General features: G+C 36.7%; 12 protein-coding genes across 12 annotated transcripts; 5 read left to right on the top strand and 7 right to left on the bottom strand. All coding sequences in view use genetic code 12, as the record gives it.

Annotated features, from left to right (window-relative positions):
- Positions 1 to 902: 902 nt before the first annotated feature.
- SPAPADRAFT_148664 (ion transporter) lies at positions 903 to 2864 on the bottom strand (the record flags this gene model as incomplete). The annotated part of the gene is made up of 1 exon (XM_007373688.1): positions 903 to 2864. The coding sequence occupies one exon, from the start codon at positions 2632 to 2634 to the stop codon at positions 985 to 987; it is 1650 nt and encodes a 549-aa protein (XP_007373750.1).
- Positions 2865 to 3475: 611 nt separating this feature from the next.
- On the bottom strand, positions 3476 to 4216 carry RPS3 (40S ribosomal protein uS3; the record flags this gene model as incomplete). The annotated part of the gene is made up of 1 exon (XM_007373687.1): positions 3476 to 4216. One exon carries the CDS (start codon positions 4214 to 4216, stop codon positions 3476 to 3478), a length of 741 nt encoding a protein of 246 aa, XP_007373749.1.
- A 255-nt stretch (positions 4217 to 4471) lies between these two features.
- ADE6 (phosphoribosylformylglycinamidine synthase) lies at positions 4472 to 8676 on the bottom strand (the record flags this gene model as incomplete). Its single annotated transcript, XM_007373686.1, has 1 exon — positions 4472 to 8676. One exon carries the CDS (start codon positions 8556 to 8558, stop codon positions 4539 to 4541), a length of 4020 nt encoding a protein of 1339 aa, XP_007373748.1.
- A 214-nt stretch (positions 8677 to 8890) lies between these two features.
- Positions 8891 to 11129, bottom strand: SPAPADRAFT_59592 (uncharacterized protein; the record flags this gene model as incomplete). Its single annotated transcript, XM_007373684.1, has 1 exon — positions 8891 to 11129. One exon carries the CDS (start codon positions 11064 to 11066, stop codon positions 9468 to 9470), a length of 1599 nt encoding a protein of 532 aa, XP_007373746.1.
- On the top strand, positions 8917 to 9455 carry SPAPADRAFT_54347 (uncharacterized protein; the record flags this gene model as incomplete). Its single annotated transcript, XM_007373685.1, has 2 exons — positions 8917 to 9188; positions 9344 to 9455. 2 exons carry the CDS (start codon positions 8917 to 8919, stop codon positions 9453 to 9455), a joined length of 384 nt encoding a protein of 127 aa, XP_007373747.1.
- Positions 11130 to 11233: 104 nt separating the features above from the next.
- SPAPADRAFT_59590 (uncharacterized protein) lies at positions 11234 to 12098 on the bottom strand (the record flags this gene model as incomplete). Its single annotated transcript, XM_007373683.1, has 1 exon — positions 11234 to 12098. One exon carries the CDS (start codon positions 12074 to 12076, stop codon positions 11297 to 11299), a length of 780 nt encoding a protein of 259 aa, XP_007373745.1.
- Positions 12099 to 12443: 345 nt separating this feature from the next.
- Positions 12444 to 13974, top strand: RPB8 (DNA-directed RNA polymerase core subunit; the record flags this gene model as incomplete). The annotated part of the gene is made up of 1 exon (XM_007373681.1): positions 12444 to 13974. The coding sequence occupies one exon, from the start codon at positions 12481 to 12483 to the stop codon at positions 12925 to 12927; it is 447 nt and encodes a 148-aa protein (XP_007373743.1).
- Positions 13028 to 13974, top strand: MVB12 (Mvb12p; the record flags this gene model as incomplete). Its single annotated transcript, XM_007373682.1, has 2 exons — positions 13028 to 13145; positions 13201 to 13974. 2 exons carry the CDS (start codon positions 13127 to 13129, stop codon positions 13608 to 13610), a joined length of 429 nt encoding a protein of 142 aa, XP_007373744.1.
- A 59-nt stretch (positions 13975 to 14033) lies between these two features.
- Positions 14034 to 16308, top strand: MNT4 (Mnt4p; the record flags this gene model as incomplete). The annotated part of the gene is made up of 2 exons (XM_007373680.1): positions 14034 to 14984; positions 15042 to 16308. 2 exons carry the CDS (start codon positions 14072 to 14074, stop codon positions 16250 to 16252), a joined length of 2124 nt encoding a protein of 707 aa, XP_007373742.1.
- A 2467-nt stretch (positions 16309 to 18775) lies between these two features.
- UGP1 (UTP glucose-1-phosphate uridylyltransferase) lies at positions 18776 to 20567 on the top strand (the record flags this gene model as incomplete). Its single annotated transcript, XM_007373679.1, has 2 exons — positions 18776 to 18826; positions 19110 to 20567. The coding sequence occupies 2 exons, from the start codon at positions 18776 to 18778 to the stop codon at positions 20565 to 20567; spliced, it is 1509 nt and encodes a 502-aa protein (XP_007373741.1).
- Positions 20568 to 20588: 21 nt separating this feature from the next.
- On the bottom strand, positions 20589 to 21086 carry SPAPADRAFT_59576 (uncharacterized protein; the record flags this gene model as incomplete). Its single annotated transcript, XM_007373678.1, has 1 exon — positions 20589 to 21086. The coding sequence occupies one exon, from the start codon at positions 21075 to 21077 to the stop codon at positions 20787 to 20789; it is 291 nt and encodes a 96-aa protein (XP_007373740.1).
- Positions 21087 to 21208: 122 nt separating this feature from the next.
- DIT1 (Dit1p) lies at positions 21209 to 22687 on the bottom strand (the record flags this gene model as incomplete). Its single annotated transcript, XM_007373677.1, has 1 exon — positions 21209 to 22687. One exon carries the CDS (start codon positions 22685 to 22687, stop codon positions 21209 to 21211), a length of 1479 nt encoding a protein of 492 aa, XP_007373739.1.
- Positions 22688 to 22725: the final 38 nt, after the last annotated feature.

Here is a 22725-nt window from a genome sequence, read left to right as displayed (position 1 = left end):
AAATTAAGATCGGAGTTGGATCCCCTCCTATTAATTGTTCTCCGAACATTTATATCTTGCATTTCTCACATTACTTCTATCACAAAAAAACACAGCTACTCCTATTTTAATCGATGCATGTTGATCCATTATGGTACAAATTTTATTTTGATAATTTATAAAACCATCAGAGGAAGCGAAAGTATGATTAAGCATGTCGCCTAATAACCTCGGATGGATGGGAAATAACGTTATGTTTGGTAATTATTTTTGTTCGGATATATCCGAATCTGGTATGTATAAAATAATTTAATGCAAATGTGATCATGTCATTCGATTTTTTTGGTGTTTTACGACTGAGCCACGTTAAAAAATATTTCAATTGTGTGGTTTTGTAAGCGTTTCCAGTGATGACTAATGAATCATTTCCTTGGCTTAACTACGTAAAATGAAATTATCGCCGAGTTTGAGAATTTCATCGCGAAACTAATTGGGTACACCACCCGGCAATTATGATGTCATTTGATCTTGCTAATTCCTAAGATGTCAAAAAGGCAACTCTCTACTTTTTCCATGCGACCGTATTTTTGCATAACTAAAAAAAAATTAGGCAGGAGAAATAGATGTACGGCGCAAAGGAATAACAATTTATCATTGCCCCTCTCTATTTTTAGCTGGCACCCGGGGCAACTACTGCTAGCTAAATATTATTTTGCAAGACGTTTTTATGGTATTGCTTAAGAAATGCTACTATTGTGTTATGATGGCAAAATTAATCTCCAACAGTAACTTTTTTGTGCCTGTTTATTACTGACCTAAACATAATCCCCTGGCCCGAAAGTCTAAAAGAAGTTCAATTGTTTAATTTTAGAGCTAGTTCTTTATCTGTAAACAGAAGTATTCTCATCCTACAACCAAAGCGATTATACTAACAAACACATATTAAATTCTTATAAAAATTAATTATATTGTTAAAAACAGACAAACACAATTATTATAATCAATTTAACTTTTGTCTTTGAATATTTCCCCAAACATAGGGTTAGAATACTTTGCATATCTAACCGCAGTCCATTTTCTGTAATCCTTACCCCATTTGACAAGGATAATGAAACTTCCATTGATACCAATCGACAAGGCAAACATCATCCAAGTAGTGACCCTTAATCCTAAATTTACATACCAAGGTATAAATACAAAGCAAAAGATCATTCCAATCATGTTTCTAATGAATAAAATAAGTACAATACATTCACTAGCCAATTTGTGGTAACAGTCAACAGCGTAAGTTAAACAAATTGATCCTGTGGAGCCCATAGCAAAACCCAAGCATCCTTGGCCAATAACAACCGAAACAGCCCAATGTGTACCATAGTCAGCTCCTAACCCATAGGCTAACAACCCTGCCGCATTGATAACAGTGGGTACAACCATACTGTATAATCTGAATTCGGGCTCCATGATACCATTATTACGCTCTGCCAACTTGATTGTACTCCAATCAACAAAGTTTCCTCCGTAAAACATTCCAGTAATACAACCACATGCAGCACCCAAATTAGTTAGACCAATTCCATTGGCCAGGAAGTTATAAGGTTCAGCCCCATAAATATCACCTTGAGAATTACCAATCAAAGATAGCCACATCATTTGAGCGCCATAAACTAAACCACCCCATATTACAGCTGGAAAGGAGACTAAGAAGAACGGACGCCAGAAAATGCATAACCAAGATCTGACATCATTGTATTCTGTATGAATTATACGCATCCGTTGCTTGTAAGTCATTTTGGGAACTGATTCGTCTACAGAATCCCTATCTATGGGGTCAACTTCTTTGCTCGTCAGTTTGATATTCTCCTTCTTCTTATCTTTCAGTTGTGAAAGAATCTCTTCTTCAAACTCATCCTCGGCATTAAGGTCTCTTCTGAATGACGTTTCTTCTAAGGTAAAAGAAAATAAAACAAATATTATTGCATAGATTACAACCTGTATCCAAAAACACCATCTCCAACCAAGACCATCGACAACATATCCACAAGCTACTGGACCTAAGTAACTCCCAGCATAAAGAGCAAGAATCACCAATCCAAACGCGGTGGATCTTTGATGTTGGAAGTAAAGATCTGTTCCTGTGATTTCAGCTAAAGAGTCAACTGGGGCAGCACCCAATCCCCCCAAAGCCTGGTAAACGTAAATATTTTCGATACTTGTAGCCTTAGCACCGAGAACGCAACCTGCAATTCCAAGAAGGGTACAGAATAAATAAGTGAATCTCTTTCCAACTTTCAAAGCAGTAGGTTGAACGATCAACACTCCCAACCCAAGACCCAAAAAACAGATAGCAACACTGATACCTAACTCATTAAAGTCAGTGTTTAATTCGTCAACCCATACATCGAATAATGGACCATAGAAATTGACAGTAACAGCAAACATAAAGCACCAGATCCAAACTAAAAAGAATTGGAAATGCTTTTTAGCATCCGTCCATCTTAAAGGATCGTTGATATTGGAAGTGGGTTGGGGTTGAAGAATGATGTTGTGGTCTCCATCATTCTTTTTAACATTTAAATTACCAAGAACATCGATGAGTCTGATCGTACCTGGGACAACTTCCTGATCGATTGTATATTGTTTTTCTTGGTCAGACATGAGTTATAGTAGTTTTTTTCTATATTGGATGCAAACGGTACATTGTTGAAATTCTTTTGGTATTTATACATCTCGATGTTTGTCGGAGGGGATAATCCTTCTCCGATGATTTAGTGCCATTAGCACCCGGGTAGTTCTATCATACCTATCTAAAACTGATCAAAGGGGGGTCTATTTCATAACTTCATAAAACTGATATATCACTAAAGATGATATTAATAGATTGTTTCAAATTTCCTCCTGCCTATACGAGGATTTTGCGCTAAGCGGGAGGTCGGAAAGACGACTGGAGCCAAATTCTAAGTTTTGTGGCAGGTCTTGATATTGCCGAAGTGCATAAAATTGCCCGAAATTGGAAACCAAGACTTGCAAATTGTTAAAATACCAATAAGAAACTCCATTTGATCAATTGGTTGCAAAGAGTTACATTAATACACCCCACACACACAGAGAGAGAGATATAAAAATAGACAAAGTAATAAAATAGTTAGAATAGTTGTGGGTAGGATAGCGGTAATTAACACAAAACAAACAATTAATAGTTTCATGGTTTCTTATCCAACGATGGCATTCTTTAGTTTTGCAATGATTGAATCGAAACTGTTACGATCTATGGGATCTCTATTGTTCAATGGTTCATCTTTAGAATCTAAAACCCTTATTCATATTGGTTGCGAGTTCGACCAACAAATACAAAAAGTAATTATATCTAAAGGGGTCAAAAAAACTAAGATTTTCTAAAGAAATAAAGTATAAAATTGTGGTACATGAAAGGGTTATTGAAATGAAATTACCTCCTTATATTAATTTAAAAAATAGAAAATTATATACCTAAATTAACTTAAGCGGAAGCTTCAACTGGGGCTTCTTCAGCAGCTTCTTCAGCAACCTTTTCTTGCTTGTAAACCTTGACAGTTGGAGCTGGGATGATTTCATCTTCGTCCTTGGCTTCAGCGATCTTAACAGCATCTGGTAAAGCTCTTGGACCGAACTTGTTGGTAGCTGGGTCCTTCATAATCTTAACCTTGATACCTAAAACACCTTGTCTCATCAAGACGTGTCTGATAGCAATGTCAATGAAATCGTTGGTTGGTTGACCAGAGTGGATCATGAAACCGTCAGCATACTTTTGAGACTTGGCTCTAGCAGCTCTCAATTTACCGGAGATGACAACTTCAACACCCTTGGCACCAGCACCCATAGCGAATCTTAAAACACCATAAGCAGCTCTTCTGATTGGTAAACCACTCAATAACTTGGCCTTAAGAGCTTCAGCTTGAACAGCAGCAGAAAGAGCTCTTTCTTCGATACGTTCAGCATAGATGGCAACACCTTCTGGAGACAACTTGAATCTCTTGGTGATTAAAGAAGTCAATTCATGGATTCTTCTACCTTGTTCACCTAAAACGGCTTGGGTGTTAGAAGCCTTAACAATGATTTCTAACTTGGATGGGGTCTTTCTAACTTCGACACCAGCGTAACCTTGTTCAGCTAATTCTCTGGTGAAGAATTCGTTTAATTCGGCGTAGAAAACACCGTCAGCGACCAACTTCTTTTTCTTAGATAAGATAGCGTTAACCATTTTGATATAATACTTATGGATATAGATTGAAGAAGTAAATAAAAAAAAAGACTGAAAAATTTTTTTTTCACTACTATAAGAATACATAGCGGTGAAAATTTTTTCAAAAACAAAAAATATATATTGTGCAAGTGCACGACTTTGGGTTGCGAAATTTTCATCGAAAAATTTTGGTCACGTGATATATTCCTAATTAGGCAATGAATACACGTGATGAGGTGGGCGGCATTTTGACCCTTGCATTGGCTGCAAATCATGATTCTTAAAACTTTATATTTTTAAAAACATACTATACAAACAATATATAATTCAAACTGTACTATTAAAAGTTATCGCCAACCCATTCTCTGGCAGATCTAAACAATTGGATCCAAGGTCCATGAACACCCCATTGTTTACCTTGTTCAACAGGGTAATAAGAGTTGGATTCTTTTCTGGTAACTCTTTCTGGATGAGGCATCATTGCTAAAACTCTACCGTTGGCGTTAGAAATACCAGCAATACCATTTGGAGAACCATTTGGATTGAATGGGTATTGTTCAGTGACTTTACCATAATTGTCAACGTAGTTTATAACATCACTGTGAAATCTAGCTTGGGTCTCACTAGATTTAAATTGTGCTCTACCTTCACCATGGGCAACAGCAATTGGTAATTTAGATCCCTTCATCTTCTGCAAGAAGATAGAATTGTTCTTTTCGGAAGCCTCAACTTCAACCATAACGAATCTAGCTTCATATTGTTCTGACAAGTTACGTTCAAAAGTTGGCCAGTTTTCAGTACCTGGAATCAATTCAGCAATTCTACTGAAAAACTGACAACCATTACAAGCACCAAATGCAAAAGTGTCAGTTCTATCTTGGAAGAACTTCTTGAATTCATTACGGGTCTTTTCATGGAACAAGACTGACTTGGCCCAACCGGCACCAGCACCCAAAACATCACCATATGAGAAACCACCACATGCAGCTAAACCAACGAAATCGTCTAAGGAGACTCTGTTCTCTAAAATATCAGTCATGGTGACATCATAAACGTCGAATCCAGCTTGTTGGAATGACCAGGCCATTTCTTGTTGAGAGTTGACCCCTTGTTCTCTTAAAATGGCAACCTTTGGTTTACGTGAGAATTCCTTAGCTTCCGATGGGTTGAAGGTTAATTGGTAAGATAAACCTGGATCCTTGTCGTCAGAAATAGCTTGGTATTCTTGAGTAGAAGTTTCTGGATTATCTCTCAATTTTTGAATGTGGTATGAAGTGTTACTCCACAATTGTTGTAAGTGGCCACGAGTAGATTCATAAACTTGTTGACCATTGAATGCAACATTGACAGTTTGAGCTTGGAAGTTTGGTTTACCAATAGTGGAGATGTATTCACTGGAGATACCGTTGGTAGCGAAAATTTCCTTAAATTGTTCATATTCAGAACTTCTAATTTGGAAAACAGCACCTAATTCTTCATTAAACAATTCAGTAAACAAATCTTCACCTTGGATAGTCAAGTCCAAACCTGATCTAGAAGCAAACGCCATTTCAACAGCAGTGGTGATTAAACCACCTTCAGATCTGTCATGGTATGCTAAAACATCAAATTTCTTGTGCAAGACAACTAATGTTTGCAAGAATGATTTCAAGATTTGGTGAGAATGGACAGTTGGAGCAGCATCACCAACTTGCTTGTAAACTTGAGCTAAAGCAGAACCACCCAAAGCCTTCTTGACCTTAGCGGCCAAGTCAACCAAAACCAAAACTGAATCTTCAACTGGTTGCAAGTATGGAGTCCAAGTGTTGGAAGTGTTGTCAACTGGAGCAAAAGAAGTAATGGTCAATGCCAATGGGGCAGTGACTTCCTTGTCATCCCATTTCATCTTCATAGACATGGAATCCTTACCGACAGGAATCGAAATACCCAAATCTGGACATAAGTCTAAACCGATAGCTTGAACAGCTTCATATAATTTGGCACCCTCTCCATCATGAGAAGCAGCAGACATCCAGTTGGCAGATAATTTAACATGACCCAATGAAGGAATATCAGCTGCAAAAATGTTCAAAAGTGATTCAGCAACACACATCTTGGCAGAACTACTAGCAGAAATTAAAGCCAAAGTTGGCTTTTCTCCCATAGCCATGGCTTCACCAGTAGCTAAAACGGTTTCACCCAATGAGGTAGCAGTGACACCAACATCAGCAACTGGAACTTGCCATGGACCAACCATTTGATCACGGTCAACTAACCCAGTAATAAATCTATCACCAATGGTAATTAAGAAATTTTTGGAACCAACAGAAGGTAATTGTAAAACACGGGAAATTGATTCTGAAACGTCTAAGTCATTAGTGGAGAATGGCTTCAAGTTTAAATTTTGGGTAATGGCAGTTCTTGACATTTTTGGTGGTTTACCGAATAATACGGACATTTCCAAATCAATAGGAGTGGTCTTTAATAATGAATCAGTCAAAATTAATCTTTGCTCTTCGGTAGCTTCACCAACAACAGCAAATGGAGCTCTTTCACGTTCACAGATACCAGCAAACAATTCCAAGTTTTCAGGAGCAACACCCAAGACATATCTTTCTTGAGATTCGTTACACCAGATTTCCATAGGAGACATACCTGGTTCAAGAGATAAGATTGATCTTAATTCGAATTTAGCACCCAAGTCGTTGTCATGAACTAATTCAGGTAAAGCGTTAGATAACCCACCAGCACCAACATCATGGATAGATTGAATTGGGTTACCATCCTTACCTAAGGAAACACAAGCGTCAATAACTTGTTGAGCTCTTCTCTGGATTTCTGGATTACCTCTTTGAACAGAAGCAAAATCTAAATCAGCAGAACCTTCACCAGAAGAAATGGAAGAGGCAGCACCACCACCTAAACCAATCAACATGGATTGACCACCAAGAACAATCAATTTAGCACCTGGGGTAATCTTGACATTCTTAAGGGCCAAATCTGGTCTAATGGCACCCATACCACCAGCCAACATGATTGGCTTATGGAAACCTCTGATTTCAGTTTCACCTTTACTATTTTCAACTTCAGTAGTTAAGGTTCTGAAATAACCGTTAATGGCAGGTCTACCGAATTCGTTATTGAAAGCAGCAGAACCGATTGGAGCTTCAATCATGATATCCAAAGAAGAAGCAATATGGTTTGGTTTACCAACATTTCTTTCCCATGGTTGTGGTAAAGTTGGGATATTCAAATCAGCCACCGAAAAACCAGCTAAACCAGCCTTCGATTTAGAACCTCTACCAACAGCACCTTCATCTCTAATTTCACCACCAGAACCAGTAGCGGCACCGGCAAATGGAGAAACAGCAGTTGGATGGTTATGGGTTTCAACTTTAACTAATGTGTGAACTTTTTCCCTAATCGACTTCCATTGTTTAGTGTTGAAATCTGGAGCAAATACATAACCTTCTGGACCTTCAAAAACAGCAGCATTGTCAGAATAAGCAGAAATTGTGTATAATGGGTTCTTTTGGTGGGTGTTTCTAATCATCTTAAACAAAGACAAATCCTTCTTGACATTGTCAATGGTCCAATCAGCATTGAAAATCTTGTGACGACAATGCTCAGAGTTAACTTGAGCGAACATGAATAATTCAACATCGGTTGGGTTACGACCAATAACTTCGGTGAATGCATTGATCAAATATTGAATTTCACCGGAATCTAAAGCTAAACCTAATTCTTTGTTTGCCTTGTTCAAGTTTTCCTTGTTAGAAATAATGTCAACAGTAACCAATGGCTTTGGACTGTGATGAGCAAACAAGTCATTGTACTTTGGAGCATTTGCACCCAAGTAAAGGGTTTGAGTCATTCTATCAAATACAGAAGTTAAAATTTCGCCACCGGCAGTCAAGAATTGTCCCAAGTTGAAACCTGGTTTAGTCTTGATTATCAAAGATAATCCACGTTCAATTCTTTCAATTTGGTCACTTAATCCACAAATTTGGGCGATATCAGTAGCCTTGGAAGACCATGGGGAAATGGTACCTGGTCTTGGCAAGACTTGAACCAAATAAGTAGTGTCATCTAATTGAATAGCAGAGGTGTCTTCGTCGCCGCTTATGGTAGAGTACTTGACCAATTGTTGACTCAATTTGTTTTCTGCATCAGTGGGGGTGTCGTAGGTCAACAATATCTTGAGCAATTGCAATTGTTTATCAGATAACTGTTGTTTCAAAGAAACATAATGGGTATATGAAGTGGCAACTGCTTCAATAGCCCCAGTTTGGTTAACTTTCTTTTCAATTTCTTGAATAAAGTTGTTGACTCTAAATGAGGATAAGGCCTTAGGACCTGGCAAAATTAGAAAGTTACTCATGGTAGTAGAAAGTAAAACCTGTTGAAATAACTAATAGTGGATCCTCGGAAGTGAAAGAAGGAAGGAAGCGCTTGAAGTTGGTTGTTTTTTGGATAGTTTTTAGGGGAGGGGATCTGGTAGGAGATCTGAAAAAGAAAGTGAATCACAAGTTATGGGAATAAATTTGAAAATTTGAACTTTGTGCGATGTGACTGAAATTACTTGAAAATTTCTGACTCAGTTTCGGGATGTCCCAGTTAGGAAGGTGCGGCTCGTCGGAGGTCATCTCGCGGTGGGTAACACTTTACTCGCCTAAGAAAAAAAAACAGCAATTAAAAGGCAGCCATCAGTGTGTGGGCATTGGCAACAACTAACGGATATGGCTCAAGGGAAGATTAAATTAAAGGCTAAAGCTCCAGCTAGAGTAACCAAGAAGCAACAGAATCCAAAGAGGAACGCTCCTAAGATTATTAAGCCTAAGAAAACCGTCGCTAAAGAAGCTAAGAAGTTGACCAAAGTACACCAAAGTCAGTTAATGACATCTACTGAAAAGTTGATTGCTAGTAGAGTTGGACATTTAGAATTAATCAAGGGATCAAGAAGAGAAATTGAAAAGGAACAAAAGGCTGCTGATAAAAATAACGCTGCTAAGTAAGAACCATGACCAGTATCGAGGAAATACTAACCTTTTCTGGAGATCAGAAATCCAAACAGGCTGTTCCACAACCAGCTAAGAAATCTATATATCAACAAGAGCTCGAGATGTTGGAATCAAGGTACATGAGCAAAGTAATAGAAGTCGCCAGCAAAGAAAAGCTTGAACCAACATTGGCCATACCTGAGTTGACAGCATTAGATCCTGATCTTGTTTTAGAAAAAGAGAAAAAGGAAAGAAAATCACGACGTAGAATACGGTAAATTGTATATTATCTAAGTAGGTATAGGTCTATCAATAGCTTCTTGTGCTTCCATTTCTAACTGTAATCTCTTAATCTCCATTTCTTGGGACTTGACAAACCCAATAAGGGCAAACCCGGAAACCCCAGTCAAAACAGTCAAGATTATATTAATAGGTCCCGGGTTCTTCTTGAATATTTCAAGGGTTACTTTGTCCATAACTTGTTGGAAGATATTACAAAGACCGGAAAATGCAATTATGGATCCATAAACTGTACCAAAAGTTTCATATCCAAACACTTTGGCACAGAAATCACTCACTGAAGTATAAAAGAATGGTCTAAATACCACAAGTACTAATATACCAGCATATGTGGCAGGTAACCATGATAATAACCCAGCAATTCCGACAAACACTGTGAGTCCCGTCAATAATGCCAACACTGACAATGTAGTACAATTATCTAAAATCATTCCAATAAAGGGAACAGCAATGATTCCTCCTACTGGCAAGGCAATGTCAAAAAAATGATTGATGCTGGTTGCCAATTCCTCATTACCGTTATACAAATAAAGTTCTTGGGATTTGATAGTGGCAACAAAATAGTTGATTCTCAACATTTGCGTCATAGTGAATAAACACATCAATAAGAACCAGCTGGAAGATAATTGATCACGTATGGAGTACCCGTGTAATATTCCAAATACTCCTCCAGATGATCGAGTTAATTTCAAATCTGCTTCTTGCTCATAAACGGACTTATTGGAAGCAACAGACGAGAATGATGCTCGACGAATAGATGGGACTTGTGCGGAGATTGACGCTCTTCTTAACAAAAGTGAAGTAGTTTCTTGAATTGTTGGTTGATAGTACTCGACAGTATTATCATCACTGTCCTCTGCTATATCTTCGGGATATAACAAATCTGTATCAAGAGGTTTCCCAGTCTCATCAATACCAGTTTCAGCAATTTTTGCCAAAGTGGCTACAGTCTTGTATAATTCTTCCGGCATTAGTAAAATCTGACACAAGTAAATGAAAATAGGTACAATTAAATAGCATGCAAAAAATCCACTAACTGATAATTTATGAATATTATCATAATACATTCGATAGAATAAAAACAATGCTGAAGAAGAATCAAATGATCCGGTGATTAATGCTAATACTAAACCTGAACGTTTAGGGAAACTATTGGCCAATTGGAAACAAGAAATAAACACAAATGGCCCACCAAGTGCTAATAAGATAAACCCGGCCAAGTATCCATCCATAAATAAAATATTTGATGCTAAACTTAAACATATGGCACCAATTCCTAATATGAAGGAACCAATTATCCCAGTAGTTTTAGGACCATAGGAATCAAGAATCCAACCAACAGGCAAGGCAGATATATTGGTAACCATACAACCTGCTGTAAATAAGAAATCCAATGCCAACTCTTGTTGGGTACACTCACTGTTGGAATTGGCGGGGCATTTATCATGATACACTCCCTCTTTTATGAAGATGGGTTTGATGGCAGCAAATCCAAATATGGGACCTGCTGCAAACAAACACCAACCTATGGCACAGGAGATCTGTAGGAGCCTTCTAGATGTAGAAGGACGATAACCTAGACCGCGCATTAGTATATGTAGCACTTACAATGAAGTTTTGTGATGGATGGGGGGTTATGGTTGTCTGGAAGCAATCTGAGATCAGCCGTTTGTAAAGAAGGTTTTTTTTTTTCTTTTGCCTGCAGAATTTCTTGAGATCTTAGAAGAGTGCGAATTTTGTAACAAGTTACAATGCTAGGATGAACACGTACGAAAAGTAACCCTTTAAATCCAAATATACAAAACTATAAACTTATACTCTAGAATGGCGATATATCATCGTCAACAGTTTTATAAGTGTTCCCTGCCTTCGAGGCAACCATATATATGTGATGAATCACAATGGCAAACATATTTAAAAGAATAAACCCAAATAAGGCAAACACAAACCTGATACCTGGTTGGTCATAAACCGGCACTGGAGCAGAACTTTCAGTTTCTGTAGGTGTTGGATCGGGTTTTGATGTGGTTTTTGTGGGTTTAGAATCGGATTTAGTAGACTTGGAATCCGTGTTAACATCCTTGTCATCTTTTGGTTCGTCTGTGGCTTTGCTATTCTTGTCATCCGTTGACTTATCAGTAGTTTTGTCATCTGAAGATTTGTCAGTGGCTTTTGATGTTGGCTTATCGGTAGTTTTATCCTCATTTGATGTTTTGGAAGGCTTATCTGTGGTCTTAGTAGTTTTATCCTCACTTGATGTTTTGGAAGGCTTGTCTGTGGTCTTGGTATCCTCTTTCTTGTCTGTGGGAGTTGGATCTGTCTTACTTGTAGTCTTTTGAGAATCTTTGTTGTCGTCCTCTCTTCTTTGTAAACCGGTAGTTATACTTGGTTCAACTGTATATACAAAACTAGTGGAAGGTTTGGAAAAGTATGTAGACAATTCCTCATATTTGCCTCGATTGGTAATCACATATATCAACGATGAGACTAAGAAAATAGATATAAATACTTTCAAAGCTGTGAGCTTTTTCTTTGGTTTCCCGGGGTTTAATTCAAGAGGGTCCTTCTCGTGTATTACATGCAATGGGTGTCCATACATTTTTATTTTATCCAATAAGCTTAAGATGAAAGAAATCTAAAGAAGAAGTTTTTTTTAACCCCTTGGCTTAAAAAAGTGTTACATGTTGGAACAATAAAATTAGGCGGACAAAATCCAAATTACACTTCTAAATTTGGAAGCCGAGATCCCCAGCAAGAAAAAAAAATAATTGTTTTGGTTTTACCTGATTTAGATTCTTTTTCGTTCAATTTACGACACAGGTGATTTGGTCATGTGATTCTGTGTCAGCTGATAATTGGTCATCTGACTTGAATCACGTGTGTATATCTTTTTTTTCAGAAAATTTTATTTGATTTTCAGCTCATCAAAAATAAGATTCTAGTTGTACTATCCACCTACACACATTAGGACAAAACATACACATCACATACAATCTAATCAAAATGTCCGGTATATTATTTGAAGATATGTTTATTGTGGATTCCACAGACGCAGCAAGATACAACAAAGTCTGTAGAATAACAGGTCACTCATCTACATCTCAAGACATCAAAATCACCTTAGATATAAATAGTGAATTATTCCCTGTCAAGACCAAGGACTCTTTAACCATCACCTTGGCTTCATCTTTGGGTAATGAATCTTCCATGTTGACTTCCAATGGTTCTTGGAGACCACCAAAGGCTGATGACAGATCCTTGGCTGATGATTATGATTATGTTATGTACGGAACTGTTTATAAATTCGAAGAAAACGCCGACAGCGACAAGATGTCAGTTTACATTTCATTCGGTGGGTTATTGATGCGTTTAGAAGGTGGTTACCGTTCATTGTCCAACTTGAAACAAGAAAACGCATATATTTTGATTCGTCATTATAAGGACAACTAAGGGATTCGGTCTAGCATACAACTAGAGTCTCCTTGTGGGCATCTTATATTTTATGTACTATATATTTTATCCATAATAGAGGATCATTTAATTTTCAGTGTGTCAAGTAAACTTAAACTTACTGCTAGCGTACTTATTTTTTCTACAGTGGTAAATTGCGATCACAAAGGAAAAGTGTTCTAGTTCTTTCCCACTAACCATGGACGATACAGATAAACGTATGTATGGAAATGTATAATCACTTGCTATATGCCTGATACTAATCTAATCCAGCTGATCCGATTTTAAAACAGATTCCATTGATAAAGAATCCGTCATATCAACCACCAAAACCAATAACCCTAAATACTAATTATAACAAACTAATACCTTCACTTTCCAATACTGTGATACCACCCAAGCTTAACGTTGGTGAAACTGAAATAAATGCGTGGCTAAAGGAGATCTGTGCAATTGAATCAAGATTAAACGATAACATAACCAACGATAAGAATGTACACCAATTTCAAGAATGGTCACATCAACAAACTATAAAGGTGGCCCCTGGCTTTGAATACGCTACGGTGATGCAACCTCATAAAGTGGGAACTCCGACTCCTGCAAAGGAAGAGCAGCAGGAAACACCTATTGATGACAATGTTAATGAATTAGATAAAGTATTCGGCAAATCTTTGAATATATAGAATGTGTTAGTTTGCCCCTGGTGCAAACTTTCCTTTTACATTACTTAATTTCTTTAGTAATTCTTGTTTCACTTCTTCATTCAATGCTTTTTCCAGATCAAATGCTGTTGGTTTGTTTTGCAATCCTCTTTGGTGAAGTTCTAGCAAGGACGGTTGTGATTGTGAGCTCGAATTAGTAGTGGTTGTCTGGGAGACAGTTGTCTTTTTCTCTTCCCGTACAAGAATGGGCCCGATAAAGTCATCCAAGTCAGAATCTTCGTTAGTCGGGTCCACAACGTCACCTTCACTTCTCTTATTCTTTTCTCTCTGTCTTTTCTCGCGTAGTTCTTTAGGTATGGTTGGTCCAAACATGTTGTTTCAGAAAACAATGTATTGCGATTTTTCAACTCGTGCGCTTTGAAATTTATTTCTCCTTATACTCTTGGTGGATACCATAAATAAAAACTAGCTTACAGTTAAAGATGTTTGGTCCGAGGTCCATCCTACGATTCAATAGGCCGTTTGTCTTACTATTCTTAGTGCTTGTTGTTATTTATTTTTGGAATAGACCAGTTTTAAACCCTCCTTCACCTCCATTTGATTTAATCCATCAACGAAGCTATTTCATCAATCCCATATACCTGAAATGGATGATCCAGGGACCAAAGTCCAGGCCAAACATAGCTGAACTATCTCAACCCCAGATATGTTCTCAATACTTCCATGATTTGTCCAAATTATATCCTAGTGGTGAAACTATTGTCGATCTCGAAGCTACAGTTGCCCAAGTTACTGATCCGTTGATCTACAAGAAAAATTCCTGGATTAGAGCTAAAGAACTGGAAGTCAAGAGAAGTTCAACAAAGAGATTGACTGCAGAAGTTGAACAACAACTTGAACAAGACTTTATAAGAGAATCTCAGAAGCAGTCAAACTTGGAGAAGTCAATCGTTAACCAGTTCAATCATATGAGAGTATTTGGGAAATGCTTCTTAGCTGGTGAGTCTGATGAACAGGAAAGTATAGATAACAAGTTGTGCATGGACTTCCAAACCCAGTTGTATCCTTGGATGTCGGGAAAATTCCCAATTTATGAAAATTGGAAGAATGAAAAATTACCACAAAACACTGTTCCTATATTTGACAAGAGCAAACAAATCAAGAACTCTGCCTGTTTTATTCAACAATTTAAACAAAATAGCAATGGTAAGGGTATCGTGATCCCCTTCCATCCTACTAAAGGACAACCGCGTGATAAACAAATAGACAATATTAGCAGGATAATTAAAGTCCTTAGGGCTTTAAAGAACAGGAAACCAATCCAAATTGTTCACCTTGATACATTAACTCGTCAGGAAAAGAAGTTGTTGGTTGATGCAGCCAGAACGGAAATTCGTTATTTACCTTGGTCTTATTTAGGATATTTCGAATTCTTTAAAAAGCCAGACGAAGTATATCGTGTGGTTACTGATGTTCACTATCCTCAACAGAATCTCTGGTTTGTTGATGTTAGTCCTGTGAAAAACACACAACAGCATCCAGTTATGGTTAAACAATATTTATTTAATAATATTAACTTTGTTGTTTCGTTGAGCATGATCTTCAATTCATTTGAAGAAGCAATTATTATGACAGAACATGCACTTCCTTTGTTAGAAAAAGCTGATTACTTTAATGATCAAAGGTATAAAGAAACTGGGTTACTCTTTTTCAAAAGTCCTACAATCTACTCCAAAAGACCTAAAAGATTCCCTCCTGGGTTCCATGAAGTCACTAGTTTGGTGAAACAGTTTTTAACACCAAACGATTTTGATAACCATTATTTTGGTCTCTTCAAACGAGATGATGAACTGCTTGCAACTGGTCGTTTCTTTCTTGATAATTTCCAAGATATCCTTGATCCATCAATTATGGCAATCAACAAAAACATTGCATTCTCGGGATTGTTAATCTCGGCAAATTTCCAGTTACACAACACTTTAACCATCAGATTCAAGACCAAGAACAACATATTCACTCCTGACTTCATCTGGGTAAGTCAAGAAATGGCGGGTAATCACAATCTGATTTCATTCAACCACAATCAAGCTGTTGCTGCTGGTATATTTACCCCACCATCAAATTTGCCCAAGGATGTAACTCAGTCGCAAGAAATATGCTCCTCATCATGGGGACAACTTTCTGATGATGATGATGTAAGTTTGCTTTACGTCACCTCTCACCAGCTACAAAATTGGCGAAACGAAGGAGGCGAACACTTTAAAGAATTACTAAAGGACAAATATAAAGTTACATCTACGGAAATGGTAAAGAACATGTTTAATAACGATGAAAATAACAAGGTGGAAATGGAACGGGAAAACAATGAGATTTTCGATAATAAACTTACATCAAATCCTATGACTATAGAGGCAATAATTAGACCTCCCACAATCAACCTGCCTGTTTATGTTCATGGATATAATGAGCCAAGTGAAGCATGGGTGGAACCCGAGGGATTCCAAGAAGGTATTCTTCATCCGTATTATTGTGTCTATGACACTGTGGGTAATCCATTGCGAGAGGGTGTTAGAGGTACTATAGTCAATATAGGTGACGAAATGAAGGCAAGGTTAAAGTTTTTGTTGGATGTATGGTTTGAAGATATTCAAGAAGAGGATTAATAGAATTATAGATTTTTTATAGAACAAAGTATATTATTTCGCAACAAAAAAAAAAATGTGGCAAATTATTGACAGAAATTTTTAAGGGTCCAAACAACTTCGGTTAACCCAGCACTCATAGTGTAAAGGTGCTGGTTTTATTTGTTGAATTAAAACTCGAGAATAAGATATAGTGATTACAAATTGTAAAAATAAAAAAAATAAAGAAATGGCGTCACAGACAGGATTCGAACCTGCGAAGGAAAATCCCAACGCCTTAACCGCTTAATTAGCAGGGCGTCGCCTTAACCACTCGGCCACTGTGACTTTTTTACGAAAATTTTATTTTTAACACGTGTTTTCACACTTAATTTTTTCAATTTTTTTGTGTCAAAATCAATAGTTTCGAATGCATTTGAAAGCTTGAAAGCTAGGTGATAGAATTAATTTTATGTCAAGTGTTTTGTCACAAATTATTACTAAATTACTGTAAATGGTTCGTGCATAATTAGATCACCAAGTCTACCAGTTCACCCCCACCTTTTAATTTTTTTACATTTTTAGATGAAATTTTCGTCGTACAAAAAGTGACGTTTGCAGATTTACGAAAATGTTGTCATGTTAAGTAATTAATCTGGCGACACTTCCAAAAAAACTTTGTCATAGTGGATTAGTTGAAGGAAATGAAAATTATGCTAAGTTCGAACTTCTTTTCTTGGATTGGCGTGAACTCACGAGAAATCTATGCACCAATAAGAATATCTAAACTTTTTTTTTTGCTATTTGTTTTCCTTAGCTCGACCAAGTAGGCAATATTCTAGATATATAAAAAAAAACTTAGTTAAAACCGTGACTTGGACATAGAATATGACAAATGGTTAGGAAGTTGTAGCCGATTCTACCCCTTTCACTAATATTTCGTCATAGTTTGCTGCAAAATTGGAATATGAAATTTGATGCGGGGTTATTATTCAATACAAACCGTGTTTCATTTGTGTGTCCCCAGAAGATAGAGCTAGTTTTGTAGGATAAACTCAATGGATTTAGACTTGAACTATAAACAAGGACTTAACACTAATCTTAAAATGAGTCACACCCTATACCCTGGAGATAAAAGGATAAGTGGTGTATAACCAAGCAATGAAAATAAAGGTTGGTTCCTAATTGCTAAATCATGAAAGACTAAAAGTTTGGATCTGATGTTGGTTGCTTGTGCCTTTTCAAAAGAAACTATACCCTAATGAATTCAGAAATAGGTATATGCTGTTCTGTATAATTTGTTTGACTTTAGTATTATTTTTTTTTTGTATTGAAAGAATTAAAATATTTGCAGCTCAAAATGTTGAAGTAAAATATTTCCAACTATTACTGCAAATTGATGAGAATGTTCTCTATGTAGAAATTTACATGTTGATCTGTAGCGCAACTTAAAGCCAAATAAATCGTTTAGAAAACTCTTAGAACTCTATAGCCACATGGTTATGAACCTCTCGTTTGGCCCCATTGTTGAAAAATAGATCATTCAATGAATTCTACAAATGCAGCATCATGTAGACAAACGTAAAAGTAGTTTTACAATATTTTTTGATCACGAGGTTATTTTTTAAATTTAGAAAGTGTTCCATGCATGCGTTAATATTTTTTTTTTGTTTGTGTACAACCACGTTAAACCTAATTTCTCCGAATACCACACACATTCAACAAAAAAAAACGAGACAACGTGCGATGTGGATAAGGCGCCATTTACACAAACAGAGTGTGTACCAATGGGGAGGCATTATCCGGGAGAATTGAAGTTAGAAACAAATGAAAGAAAAGCTGTTGTATACTACTATGCATTAAAGAGAAATTTCATCATTCCATGAGATCCTATTGGCTTGTTGACAAATTAGGAAATGCTGCAAGTTCATGAAGATAATTTTCATTTGCATGGCATTTTTTGCGAAAACTCAATTAAAGGATGGTAGATCCGCAAAAAAAGATTATTGTCCGGATTACACCTCCACACACCACGATCTTAGATGTGGTAAAATAGAATTAACGACAGTTTTGAGGTTCCATTTTTTTTTTCAACAACCGAAATAGCCACAAAATGAGTTGGGGGAAGTTTCTGGATTAATTATTAATTAGATCATGTTCCAGGTTACAGTTTATATGTAACACCAGTTCTATTCCAATTTCACTTACGAGAAAATGACACAGTGTCAGACAAGAAAAGCAGATTGAATTTGATTTGCCAAAGACAAAATATTCTTGGTTATAGAGAATAATAATGTCAAATCGTTGAGAGCTATTGTGTGTTGCCCGTTGCGCCAGTTGTATGTGGCAGTTGGAACAGGAAGTACACGACCATCCGACACAGCAAAAAAAAAAAAAACAGACAATTTAAAAAAATAATAATAGACAACAATTGTTTCCTCATGAACTTAAATTAATTATAAAAACACACGAAATTCCTGGTTGAAATTTTGTTTGCTTGTAAATCTTTCCTTCTCTTCTTTTCTTTTGCTTTCCTTTTTTCATCATTAATTCCAATTGATTATAATGAGTTCCGCTGCTGCTCCAAAGAAACATCAAAAAACCCAATCAACTTATGTATGTTAGATTTTGAATTTTTGGTTTTTTTAGGGTTTTGACCCCGCTGTCCGGTTTTCTCACCCCCTGTTTCTTTTCCTGATAAAATCAATTGCACTCAAGAATCAGAATTGGATTCAATAGAGCAATTCTTTGCTTAATTGAATTTACCAGAATTGTATTTTGCTATTGTATGTGGATGTTTCAATTGATTTTACCGGCTACACCACGGGGGATTGAGAAAATTCACCGAGAAATTGCCTTATTTTGGATTTGTTTATACTAACTTGAAATTTTTTTCTAGGCTTTTGACACAACAGCAACCACTGTTGCTGCTTCTCAAATGCGTAATGCTTTGAATAAGTTGGCTGATACTGTTGAAGATGAAGAAAAGCAACAACGTTTCGAAAACGAAATGGACAGTTTCTTTTCTTTATTTAGAAGATACTTGACTGAAAAGGCCTCCGGTACTACTTTAGATTGGGAAAAAATTAGATCTCCTTCTGCCGATGAAGTTGTTGCTTACTCCAAATTACCAGAATTAGAAAACAAGAATAACTTGTCTAAATTGGCTGTTTTAAAGTTGAATGGTGGTTTAGGTACTTCTATGGGTTGTGTTGGTCCTAAATCTGTTATTGAAGTTAGAGATGGTAACACCTTTTTGGATTTGTCTGTTAGACAAATTGAACATTTGAATAGACATTACGATGCTGATGTTCCATTATTGTTAATGAACTCTTTCAACACTGATAAGGATACTGAAAAGATTATCAAGAAATATCAAGGTCACAGAATTAGAGTCAAGACTTTCAACCAATCCAGATTCCCAAGAATTTACAAGGACTCTCTTTTACCAGTTCCAGAATCATATGATGATTCTCTTGAATCTTGGTACCCACCAGGTCACGGGGATTTGTTTGAATCCTTGGTTCAATCCGGAGAATTGGATGCTTTATTAGCTCAAGGTAGAGAAATCTTGTTTGTTTCTAACGGTGATAATTTGGGTGCTACCGTTGACACCAAGATTTTGGATCACATGATTGAAACTGGTGCTGAATATATTATGGAATTAACTGACAAGACCAGAGCTGATGTTAAGGGTGGTACTTTGATTAACTACGAAGGTCAAGTTAGATTATTGGAAATTGCTCAAGTTCCAAAGGAACATGTTGAAGAATTCAAGAGTATCAAGAAGTTCAAGTACTTCAACACCAACAACTTGTGGATTAACTTGAGGGCTATCAAGGAATTGGTTGAATCCAATGCCATTGAAGCTGAAATTATTCCAAACCAAAAGACAATCTCCAAGGGTTCTTCTGACATCAATGTTTTGCAATTAGAAACCGCTGTTGGTGCCGCCATTAGACATTTCAAGGGTGCTCACGGTGTTGTTGTTCCAAGATCTCGTTTCTTACCAGTCAAGACTTGTTCTGATTTATTATTGGTTAAATCCGATTTATTCTACTTGGAAAGTGGTGCTTTGAAGCTAGACCCAACCAGAGATGGTTTTGCTAACCCATTGATCAAGTTGGGCTCCCACTTCAAGAAGGTTAGTGGATTCCAATCTAGAATTCCTCACATGCCAAAGATTTTAGAATTGGACCATTTAACCATTACTGGTAATGTCACTCTTGGTAGAGGAGTAACATTGAAGGGTACCGTTATCATTGTTTGTAATGATGGAGAAAAGATTGATATTCCAAACGGTTCTATTTTGGAAAATGTCGTGGTTACTGGTAACTTGACCATCTTAGAACACTAGTTTAACTTATCTGTAAGTAAAAAAAAGAAAAATAGTACTTAGTTGTTGCATATAATACAAAAGAAAAAACCTTTTAGTCATACTTAGAAGTATTAAATGGGTGGTGTAGTCTATAATTCTTCTCTATCGCAAATGGACGAATCAAATTACACTTTTATTAAAGCAACTATATAAATTATATGGCATAGCCGTTTCTAGCAACAAAACCGGGATATTCAACTAAACAAGCAACTCCTTAGCAGCAGTAAGATCTTCATCACCACTGTAAGTTTCCAAGAAACTCTTTAAAGCTTCTCTATGTTCACCAATCTTCTTGGTGACTTGTGGAACCATTCTCTTTGATTCTTCCAAGACTTCAACTTGCTTTTTGATTTCATATTCGTCAGCGTTACTTTCTTTCATTTTGTTGACATATTGTTCCTGTTCGGAAACTTCTTGTTGATACAACTTTTCTTCCTTGATCAATCTCTTCAAAGCGCTAACCTTGACTTGCAATGGACTTGGGGACATGGTTCTTTACTACAAAGGTGGGTTATAAACGCGTGTTGTAAAAATGGCTGTAAGTTTTTTTTGTTGATCCTATATACGAAAAATATATTTAGCGAAAATTAAATACACAAAAAAAGTTGCACTCAAAATTATTATTGAGTGATAAATACATAGTGTAGCTTCGTTGGATCCCATCCACCTCTGCCAGTTCCCTTCTTCAATTCTTCATGGACTTTATTGGATTTGATTACATAATAGGTTTCCTGGTCGTCAATCGTGACAATGGCGTTATGCCAAGGGGTGGGAATATGCAACAAATCTGTGTTTCTTGGCTCCATATGATCCTCAATAGAGTTAATTGGATGACAATGCTCTTTGCCAACTTTTGCCAAAAGTGAAATTCCAAACTTTGGCCCAGCATTATTATGAGCATGAATTGAAAATCTCAAATGAAACGGAAACATTAATTCAACCAAGTTGGAATACGCATCGTTCCTTTTAATCATCTCAAAAGCAACACTAGCGACAATCTTTTTATATTTTTTCTTGCTAATGTTGGAAACATTAGGATGAAGTGCCAAGTCTTCAGTCATAAATCTGGAAAATCCTCTAAATAATGCCAAACGAGGATGTCCTTCTGTGGTAATATCTTGTCTCAATTTTCCGGCATCAGTATCACAAGATGCAACCAAAATCTTACGGCAAGTTTCAGATTCATCATCAAGTTTCGTGCCCAAATGGTGTACCAAATCAACATCAGAAACGAAGCATTCATCAAAATTTGAACTACTCAATCTGAAAATTTCAGGCAATGAGCAGAACTTGATTGGATTCCAATCGGCTGGCTTAAGACTTTGATACAAATCCTTCAAAGCTTGAGAATATTGATTAACTTTGAGGTCGTCAACGCCTATACAATCACTGAAAACGTGTCCATCACTAACAATCCAGACAATAATCCCAGGTGGATATATCTTCTTCACAGAAGTAGCAAATGCAATCAAACGCTTAAGAGCTAATTCTTCTCCCTTGTCTGGCATTTCCCCAGAAACTTTTTCAACATTGGAAGATTTGCAAGGAAAAGCTGGTAAAACCGCCTCCAATGGTTGCCAACGACTAGTAAAAAAATCAATCCCACTATTGAAAACCTTTTCGCCACCAAACTCCCATTGATCGTTCTCAACAGTATGCTTCAATTGTTCAACAAAGGTTTTTGAAACCATCTTGGTATAATATTCATAGTCCTCCTTTGCAAGGTTGTCAAATGCAACCCGGGACAGATCTAAAATCAAGCGAACAAACCAGATATCAAACTCAGTGATGATTGATTGAATAGTAATCACTCCGTGCCAAATACCATTCTTCAACTTTTCCCAAATATGATACTCATTCGAAATTGACAATCTAGTATATCCAGAATAATAAACTCGATTGGCTGAATGTTGCTCAATAAGAGTAAAACAGCCTTTAGGATCGAAGCCGTTATAACTTCTATAACTTAAAAATTCATTGTCATCACGGCTATATATTAAACGCATATGTTCGTAAGTCTTTTGTTTGGTTTGATCTTCGCTAATAGTAGTACTACTACTGTTGTTGGAGCGCAAAGATAATGAAGAAGAGGATTCCATTTTCTGGTAAAGGTGCTTTTAAAGAACAAATAAGAATC

This window comes from Spathaspora passalidarum, assembly GCF_000223485.1.
Source record: "Spathaspora passalidarum NRRL Y-27907 unplaced genomic scaffold SPAPAscaffold_2, whole genome shotgun sequence".
Classification (NCBI taxonomy): Eukaryota; Fungi; Ascomycota; class Pichiomycetes; order Serinales; family Debaryomycetaceae; genus Spathaspora; species Spathaspora passalidarum.
Note: the sequence above shows the minus strand (reverse complement) of the source record. Positions and strands in the feature narration are given on the sequence as shown.